The 10,576-nt window shown below is 33.6% G+C and overlaps 1 protein-coding gene across 1 annotated transcript in view; it reads right to left on the bottom strand.

Annotated features, from left to right (window-relative positions):
* LOC108573587 (tyrosine-protein phosphatase 10D) overlaps positions 1–10,576 on the bottom strand; it is an 89,009-nt gene that overhangs the window by 11,704 nt on the left and 66,729 nt on the right. The window contains exons 6-12 of the mRNA XM_017936050.1: positions 10,344–10,516; positions 8,566–8,929; positions 7,821–8,090; positions 6,974–7,276; positions 6,171–6,449; positions 4,553–4,962; positions 2,787–3,164 (exon numbers count right to left, since the gene is read on the bottom strand). Of these exons, the coding sequence (XP_017791539.1) occupies positions 2,787–3,164; positions 4,553–4,962; positions 6,171–6,449; positions 6,974–7,276; positions 7,821–8,090; positions 8,566–8,929; positions 10,344–10,516 (2,177 nt within the window). The remainder of the gene's footprint in view (positions 1–2,786; positions 3,165–4,552; positions 4,963–6,170; positions 6,450–6,973; positions 7,277–7,820; positions 8,091–8,565; positions 8,930–10,343; positions 10,517–10,576) is intronic.

The following is a 10,576-nucleotide window of genomic DNA, read 5'->3' as shown; positions in this document are numbered from 1 at the left end:
ATATAAAAAAATAATGAAATTTTATCTTTTCCTATTTTTCTCACAAACCTACCACTTAGGAGTAAAAGATTGAAAACTAATACATAGCGTGAACAACCTGTATATTTTTATTGACAACACTTTCTGTACGAGCACAACAGGTGTTCTAATACTCATGAACAGCAGTGTATATATTCGAAAAATCTCAAAATGTCTTACCTGATAGGGTGGCCATAGGCTGTAAGCTTGAACATCTCTCCAGCTAGGCATTTCCAGACCAGACGCGTTTTTGCTGTCATCCTCGGCTACAATGATCGTGTAAGACGTAACCGCGCCATTTTGCTCGCTGAAGTAGTTCTTCCTGAAGCGTATTTGAATCGTAGTGCTGCTTCTGCACACTTCCGTCGGCACTACTTGAGTCGAGGGTTTCGGCGGTGCCAGAATTGGCATTTTTTGTTTCCACACCGCTTCAGGACCGAAGCCGATCTTCGTTTGCGCTTGGATACGAAAGATGTAGGTTTTCCCAGGTATGAGAGATTTAATGACGCCACGGTACTCGTTTGGCCTGAAGTCTTGCATCTGAGTGTGGGCCGAACCCTAATAGCAAATGAGAAAAGACATATATTTAGTTAATCCAATCACGCTTCTTTACGTGAAATACTTAGAATCTCGGATCGTTTCAAAGTATTCGCAAGTCTTGTCTTTAATCGTGATCTCTAATACAATTTTAAACGTGTATAAGTATCTTCGTTATGCACAATTTTCCTCTTTTTTTTTAAATACTTTAATTTCGTGTCTGAGTAATATACAGTGTGTGTCGTTTAACTGGAAACGCAGGAATATCAGGTAGACTGTTGGAGATATGAAAGAATTATTATTATGAGAGTTGTTTGATATAGATAGGGACATTGCGTGGTGCGAATAGTTTCTTATATATGAAATTGTAGGAGAGATTTCAGGGTCAACTTAATTTTTTTTTTAATGGAATACTATACTATGTCTTCAACGGTCTACGTTTCCAGTTAAACGAAATACACTTGTATATCGAACGAGGTGGGGTAAAGTGAGTCACGACTAGTTCAATGCTAATGCTCATTGTTCAAATGAAAAATGCTCATTCATCGTTAAATAACGTCTTCACGAATTCTATTTGAGAGTAGAAGTAAGCGGATTTTCTATTGTAAAAGTATGCTTCTTTTTTTAGGAAAAAAAAAGTCTGCGTTCACCTCATTAGAATTTGTTTAGAGTTATGTAATTTCAACGGAGAGGTTGTAAATAAATGATATTTACATTATTTAAATTAAATTATATTTTTACATTATTTAAATTAAAAACAGTTAAACTAGGGAAAAAGAATAATATGACAGAAATAAGATGACAAAAATTTCCGTACAATATCGAAAAATTCAGCAAAATGTCTACAAACAAAGCTCCAAAGGCAAATACAAGTTAGTCTCTTATCTAGAAGCAAGCAGAAAAGACGTTATAGTAAATGTTATGTTTCTAAATAAAACAACCTAAATATTATTTATTTACTACTTTCTCTGTTAACATTATACATCACAAAATAAATTCCAACGAGGTATACGAAGACTTTTTTGACTGAGTGTATACATATGTATGTACATACATATACAGGGTGTCCAATTTTAATCTATAAACGCGAACTACTCGTAAACTACCTGTTGTATGAAAAATAGTTTAAAGAGGAATTGAATGGTTTCGAGAGGACCATAATCTGGTGTAATTAGTTTTCCTGATATTTAATTAGTAATTCTAATTAGTAACGGGTCTTTCCAGTTACACATTAAAAACTTCTTCATGCACACATAATAAAAGCAAGAGTTATCAATAATAATTCAACAATAATGTCCTCAAATGAAATATCTTTTTACAAAATATAGTACACGTTACATAAAAGACATTTAATTTGCAGTAAGCTCGTAAGATATTCAAATTGATGACAAACGTTTAATAGAACTTACCTCCAATCCATAGGTAATAGTGTACTTTCTAATGATGCCATTTTGTTCCTGACTGGGCAATGACCATTCGAAGCTGATGTCACTAGGCTGAATATCGGTAGGGTGAAATTTTTCCACTTTGCCGGGATAAGATTCACTGGTGGTGAAACTAGCGCTCAAAGGATTTGATATTCTCAAAGAAGAGGACGCTGTGCCGGACCGAACCACCAATGTGAAAGTGTAATTTCTGTGAGGCTTCAAGTCAGAGATGGTTATTAAATTCACAGACGTAATGTTCTGAATATAATTTCCCTCTGTGTTTATATATTGAACCTCGAAAGCATCGTACTGCCCACGTGGAATATCCCACGTTAACGTGATTCTGGTGTCATTGATATCAATTGCTTGAATGGATGTAACCGGTTCAGGATCTAGGAGCAAATTTTGCGCAAAAGTACATTCAATTAATGTCTCCAGTATTCCAGAAATATTGAAGTCATGTGCAAAGGAAAACTTAAATAGAAATCGCGATTTATAAACAAAGAAGTGGTATAAAAATTTTGAAATTTTTGGAAAACATTGCAATCCCTGGTTTAATTGTTGAAAAAAAAATTTATCTATTACTACGATTCAATTAATCTGAATATGTAATTACTCTTTGTTGTATTATATTAATGTCATTACCGATATCGTGAATATTTTTCAAATTCTAACGAGGAAAAAAGAATGAACGATCGTAGATTAAAAATATATTATTTATTTAACATTATATACGAGCACAACAGGTGTTCTAATACTCATGAACAGCAGTGTATATATTCGAAAAATCTCAAAATGTCTTACCTGATAGGGTGGCCATAGGCTGTAAGCTTGAACATCTCTCCAGCTAGGCATTTCCAGACCAGACGCGTTTTTGCTGTCATCCTCGGCTACAATGATCGTGTAAGACGTAACCGCGCCATTTTGCTCGCTGAAGTAGTTCTTCCTGAAGCGTATTTGAATCGTAGTGCTGCTTCTGCACACTTCCGTCGGCACTACTTGAGTCGAGGGTTTCGGCGGTGCCAGAATTGGCATTTTTTGTTTCCACACCGCTTCAGGACCGAAGCCGATCTTCGTTTGCGCTTGGATACGAAAGATGTAGGTTTTCCCAGGTATGAGAGATTTAATGACGCCACGGTACTCGTTTGGCCTGAAGTCTTGCATCTGAGTGTGGGCCGAACCCTAATAGCAAATGAGAAAAGACATATATTTAGTTAATCCAATCACGCTTCTTTACGTGAAATACTTAGAATCTCGGATCGTTTCAAAGTATTCGCAAGTCTTGTCTTTAATCGTGATCTCTAATACAATTTTAAACGTGTATAAGTATCTTCGTTATGCACAATTTTCCTCTTTTTTTTTAAATACTTTAATTTCGTGTCTGAGTAATATACAGTGTGTGTCGTTTAACTGGAAACGCAGGAATATCAGGTAGACTGTTGGAGATATGAAAGAATTATTATTATGAGAGTTGTTTGATATAGATAGGGACATTGCGTGGTGCGAATAGTTTCTTATATATGAAATTGTAGGAGAGATTTCAGGGTCAACTTAATTTTTTTTTTAATGGAATACTATACTATGTCTTCAACGGTCTACGTTTCCAGTTAAACGAAATACACTTGTATATCGAACGAGGTGGGGTAAAGTGAGTCACGACTAGTTCAATGCTAATGCTCATTGTTCAAATGAAAAATGCTCATTCATCGTTAAATAACGTCTTCACGAATTCTATTTGAGAGTAGAAGTAAGCGGATTTTCTATTGTAAAAGTATGCTTCTTTTTTTAGGAAAAAAAAAGTCTGCGTTCACCTCATTAGAATTTGTTTAGAGTTATGTAATTTCAACGGAGAGGTTGTAAATAAATGATATTTACATTATTTAAATTAAATTATATTTTTACATTATTTAAATTAAAAACAGTTAAACTAGGGAAAAAGAATAATATGACAGAAATAAGATGACAAAAATTTCCGTACAATATCGAAAAATTCAGCAAAATGTCTACAAACAAAGCTCCAAAGGCAAATACAAGTTAGTCTCTTATCTAGAAGCAAGCAGAAAAGACGTTATAGTAAATGTTATGTTTCTAAATAAAACAACCTAAATATTATTTATTTACTACTTTCTCTGTTAACATTATACATCACAAAATAAATTCCAACGAGGTATACGAAGACTTTTTTGACTGAGTGTATACATATGTATGTACATACATATACAGGGTGTCCAATTTTAATCTATAAACGCGAACTACTCGTAAACTACCTGTTGTATGAAAAATAGTTTAAAGAGGAATTGAATGGTTTCGAGAGGACCATAATCTGGTGTAATTAGTTTTCCTGATATTTAATTAGTAATTCTAATTAGTAACGGGTCTTTCCAGTTACACATTAAAAACTTCTTCATGCACACATAATAAAAGCAAGAGTTATCAATAATAATTCAACAATAATGTCCTCAAATGAAATATCTTTTTACAAAATATAGTACACGTTACATAAAAGACATTTAATTTGCAGTAAGCTCGTAAGATATTCAAATTGATGACAAACGTTTAATAGAACTTACCTCCAATCCATAGGTAATAGTGTACTTTCTAATGATGCCATTTTGTTCCTGACTGGGCAATGACCATTCGAAGCTGATGTCACTAGGCTGAATATCGGTAGGGTGAAATTTTTCCACTTTGCCGGGATAAGATTCACTGGTGGTGAAACTAGCGCTCAAAGGATTTGATATTCTCAAAGAAGAGGACGCTGTGCCGGACCGAACCACCAATGTGAAAGTGTAATTTCTGTGAGGCTTCAAGTCAGAGATGGTTATTAAATTCACAGACGTAATGTTCTGAATATAATTTCCCTCTGTGTTTATATATTGAACCTCGAAAGCATCGTACTGCCCACGTGGAATATCCCACGTTAACGTGATTCTGGTGTCATTGATATCAATTGCTTGAATGGATGTAACCGGTTCAGGATCTAGGAGCAAATTTTGCGCAAAAGTACATTCAATTAATGTCTCCAGTATTCCAGAAATATTGAAGTCATGTGCAAAGGAAAACTTAAATAGAAATCGCGATTTATAAACAAAGAAGTGGTATAAAAATTTTGAAATTTTTGGAAAACATTGCAATCCCTGGTTTAATTGTTGAAAAAAAAATTTATCTATTACTACGATTCAATTAATCTGAATATGTAATTACTCTTTGTTGTATTATATTAATGTCATTACCGATATCGTGAATATTTTTCAAATTCTAACGAGGAAAAAAGAATGAACGATCGTAGATTAAAAATATATTATTTATTTAACATTATAATATTAAACATAAACATTAATATTTCAAATAAGTAGATAATATTACTTCAATCCCTGAAATTACGTTCAAATTTTTGAACTTATTTGAATAATACCAAACTATGACCATTTTGGAAGAATTATCACAAAAGTTAGTTGCAACAGAATAAAATCGGAAATCTAACTTATCATTGAGAAGTATAAATTAATTAAAATCAGTATCTTCTAGTTTATACTCTGATTTGTTAATAGATTTATAAATGGTCTTGAACGCTATGAGCAAACAAATACCACGTTCTTAAGTGGGATTTTTTTTAGGAGCGCGTACTGTCTTAATATACGCCTTAACAAAAACCAACACAGACCACAACAAAGTAAAATTGCAAAATGAAAATATATAAATGATCATGTTTCTTTAATATTAAATTGTGTTATGCCATGATAAATAGAGGTTTCACACGATTATGTTATTAGCTACATAAACTGATTCACACTTTCATGTTTAATTATGAAACATACCAATTGAGAAACTAATACTAAACATCTTCTTTCTATAATACAAAAAATATCACCACAAATATAAATTTCATTATCATTCAAATTTTTATATGAAATAAGAGAAACTGTTCCTTTATTTAATAATCAATTCAAACTTTACATCGATTACATTATATCATTATAACGAAATCAAAGCTACGTTTCGCATTATTTATAATTACAATTAACTGAAATTTTACATCCATCGAATTACTTGCAATACCAATAATGTCACATTTTATGCTAATTTTATATTTTTTTATATTTTTCTCCGTTATTTAAATTTTGGTGCTTGTGCATCGAAAAGGAGCTAACTGTCGTGAATAATTATTACTCGACGCAGAATACTCACAAAGTCGATCCTGCCTAAGCAATGGTCTGCTTTCCACATTATCGCTGACCGTCCAAACAGTGACGTTGTACAGTTTACCAGGTGTGAGGCCAGTGAACGTCACCTTCGTGTCGATGTCGTCGACCATCCGTTCTTTTGTCGTGTTATTCTCGTCGCTAATCCGAAATCGATACAGATCGAACCTCGATGATTGGATTGGGGTCCGTGTGTATCTCAACGTCAACGAATCGGGCTGATCTTGGTCAACCACCACAACTACTTCCGATTGGATCAGCGGCACTGGATTCGACAGACTCATATTTTTTGGGTTCTGCTTTTTATTTCATATTTTTTGTGTTTTGTTCATTATTTATCTTAATTTTAATCACCTTTCTCTTTATTCGAAGGATCTTTCAACCGATTTATTTTTATTTACATCCTAACTTTTCATTGGAAAGAAAATGAAGGGAAAAGATGAATTGACTTGAGTAAAATTGATGAATTTGTAGTCAGAAGATTTTCTACTTGCGATACCGAGTAATAACTGTATGTATATTAATTACTGTAGTATGTACATGTGTTATATCGACAATTGCGTATTATTTTTGAAAGACTGTCACAGATGCGTAAGAAAATTTCATCGTCACGCTTGGCACGCGCCATTAGTTAATGGAATAAGCGTGAAATTGGTGTTTGTTCAAACATTTCACACGTTAGTACTCGTGATTAAGCAGATTCATCAATGAAACAGTTGAACAATCGAAAAAATAAGCGTTACTATTAGTTGAAATAGATAGTAAAAGTTTAGAAATAGTTGAGCTTACTTGTTCTCGTTGTTAAGTTGGTAACATCGCTGACTAAGTTATAGGAAACCGTGTATGTCATGAAAGAATATTGAACGCCTGGCATCAGATCGCTAACAAGCACCCTTTGGATTGTATTTTCTTCGAAGAGAACGCTGGTCACGTCGTTACTCTCTGTGACATTTTTCGTTCGTATGTCTTCAAGATTCTCCACTGGCCACCATCTTATCACGTAAGTTTCGATTCTACCTTCTGGCCTTGGCCATTCCAGAGTAATGTTTGTCGAATCGACAATTGGAGTGATGTTAAGTACCGGATTGGGTCCTGGAATTATTTGTAAAAAATATGGTAAGCAATAGAGATCAAAAACTGAACATGTATAATTTACATATTCTGTATTAATAATAAACAAAAAAAATATTTAGGTGAGAATAAAAATTGGAATTTCTACGTTTCTGCTCACAATTTACAAATTATTCTCCATGAATCGTTTATTTTTAAGGAACAGAAGTAAGGTTGTTTTTCAGCCAGAACCAAATAACAATTGAAAAACGTGAACTGATGGAATGCTTAAAATTTATCCTCAAATATCCAATATTAATTTGAAAGATTAAAGAAACTAAAATATTTGACAAATTATCAAGAATATTGAGAAACACTGCTGACGACAAAGAACAATTCACTTTTTGTATAAAAAAATATACGTGAAATGATAAATTAATTTGTTCAAATAAAAGCAAAGATAATTTCGATTTATGCTATTTCTTATTCATGAATTAAGTATTTCTATCAATTCAGAAAGAGAGATTTGATTTTAATTGAAAAATTCAAAAGTATTTGGATCAAGAATTTTCTTTTGTTTACTTACGAACTGTGTGATTCACTTGAAGAGGATAGAGACTTTCGACGCCGTAACTCACGGTATTCACTTGTATCGTATATTTCTCTCCTGCCGTCATGTCCGCCACTTCCGCTTCCGGCCCTCGTACACTGGGCAATTTTACCCACCTTGGATCGTCTTCTGTCCGATATCGAATTGAAAACTCAGAATACAACGAATCCGTAGGCGCCTCCCAATGAACAACGACAGTATTGCTTGTTACTTTCTCAATGCTTAAATTTTTTGGTTGGTGGGGTACTGTAATCGTATAATTACGTTAATTACAAGGAAAATAAAAGTTCTTTATAAAAATCATTCGGAATTCCTATGATAAAGCTTTTTCTAACAATACTTTTCTTGTACCGAAAAGGGAAAAATGCCAGTGAAATAGCAAATGGTTTCCAAAATTTGGAGATGAAAATCTCGATCTTGACTGAAATAAGAAAAGAAAGCTTTTAGCAAAATAGAATTTCCAAATTGTTGAAAGACGACGAAAAGGTGTAGAACAAAACGGTATTTATCTTATAAAACAAATAATTATTGCTTCAAAGTATGGTGTTTTCTTATTTACTTACTCAAGAATTTTTCGGACAACCTAATATTTGAAGTACTAACTAAAATAGGGTTATCCGCTACCGTAATGAAACAGATAGGAATATTATGTACAGCTTTATATTTGTAAGTTATTAATTTTGATGTTATATATCGTCAACGTTGTACCTGTAATACTTACAAACAGCTTGAAGGTAGTCGTGTGGTTCGCTTCTTAGGCCATGGCTAATAGCGAAAACTTTAACTTCATACGCTGCACCAGGATAAAGATCCTCCAGGACAATGTGAGATTCTGTAGTCAAAGTTGTCGCGCTTTCTCCGGTATCATTTCTAGTGTGCGTTACTTCGAATTTCTCTTGCCTCGAATTAACGTCGCTTTTCCACGAGATATTTAGCCCCATTTCGGTTGATTTTAGATCTTCGATTATCGGACTTGAAGGCCGGGTAACTTGATACAAAACAGTCTCGTTTGACTCAACTTTACTACTGATTGCTTGAACTATTATCGAATAATTCCTGCCTGGTAGTAGAGCTTCTAACGTAACCTGGAGCATACAGAAATATATCATAAAGTGGCATAAAAATATTGATTGAAATAAATATTAAACATATTTTACGTAGCTTTAATTTTAATAAATTACGTTTTAGAATACACATACGTACAGGGTGTCCCAGTTCATTTTGATCAAACTTTGTCAGTATGTTCTACAAGTATAAGTAAGAAAAAAATGTCATATAAACATAGGTCATTTGAAACTTGTGGTTACTATGATACAAGACAAAAATGGCACTGGAAAAGTCACATTCAAGTAAACACCGCTCGCATAAACAGACTATACTCTGTTCAATTTAAGAGTAACCCCGCTTCGCGCATGGGACGTGCGTAAGGCAGGGCTAGAACATCCGAAACCCCACTTAACCACCTACGTTTTTCTCCATCCTACCCTCTGCTACGCTCTCTATCTACTGTTCCGGGCGTGTTGCCTCATATAAACGGTGACTTAATTAATTTCGAACACGCATGGCCAGCAACTGTGTTTCATAAAAATTGTTTTCAACAATTATATATTTTTGAATACACAAATCAATCCAACTCGTCATTTCCTATAAAAAAATATTAAGCTATTTTGCAGAAAAACTATTCGTTGAAGAGATATTTTCACTTTCAATATTTTGCACTAAATATGGCAATTTCTTAAATTTCTTAACATTTAATCAATATTCACCGATTACTGCTCAAATATTTTGTGTCACAGAAACCTATACCAAGTTTATGACTGAATACGCAGCATTATTTACCCTAGCAATTAAGATGATTCGAATGAAATTAGGTACTTTACAATATGCCTTTTAAGAATTTAAATGATTTTGAATCGTTCCTTAAATATTGATATTTTTATTTTGTCACACAGTAGGTGCGCATACTTTTAGACCACCGGGTATATTCTCTCCACTCTATGCACTGTTTACGTTGACGTCGCTCTTGGGCCTAGCCGAAATGGCGCTACGACCAATCGCATGCGTCACATCGGTAGGTAGTATTGGGAACTGCGCAGAATGGACGAAAATCGGTCCGAGAGCGAGGTTACTCTTATTTTGAACGAAGTGTAGATGTACATATCGCTGGTCTATTCCTATTTTGTATCATAACTGCACATACCGTTTCCTTCCTATTTTGAATTATTATTATAACCTTTTAATAAAGCTTCAAACGATCTATGTTTATATAACACTTTTTTCTTACTTATACCCATAGAACATACTGACAAAGTTTGATCAAAATGAACTGGGACACCCTGTATAAGTATACATTGGTTAGCATGGAAAATATTCAGCAACATTTTAAGCAGTAATTTTTTAAAATATACCAAGTGATTTATTTGTTATTAGAAATAAATATGTTTTTTCACAAGATGAATTATATTTGTAAGAAGGAAAACTAAATTTTGAAATGCTCACCTTAGTTTTATCAGTTGTTAATGTATTGCTGTCGCCTCCGATTGTCGTTTCTACTTCATGATACTGAAGCTTGTAACTATCCTGAGTGCTTGAATTTTCAGGATGCCAAGAAACTTCAACCATTCCGGTTTTCTCATCGATAACAGCACGCAAATCGTGCACTGGCAATGGTTCTACAAACATCAAGAATAGAAATTGTTATTTGCGAAGAATAATTGGTTCGTCGATAAATT

Source organism: Habropoda laboriosa, unplaced genomic scaffold (assembly GCF_001263275.1).
Source record: "Habropoda laboriosa isolate 0110345459 unplaced genomic scaffold, ASM126327v1 scaffold158, whole genome shotgun sequence".
NCBI lineage: Eukaryota > Metazoa > Arthropoda > Insecta > Hymenoptera > Apidae > Habropoda > Habropoda laboriosa.
Note: the sequence above shows the minus strand (reverse complement) of the source record. Positions and strands in the feature narration are given on the sequence as shown.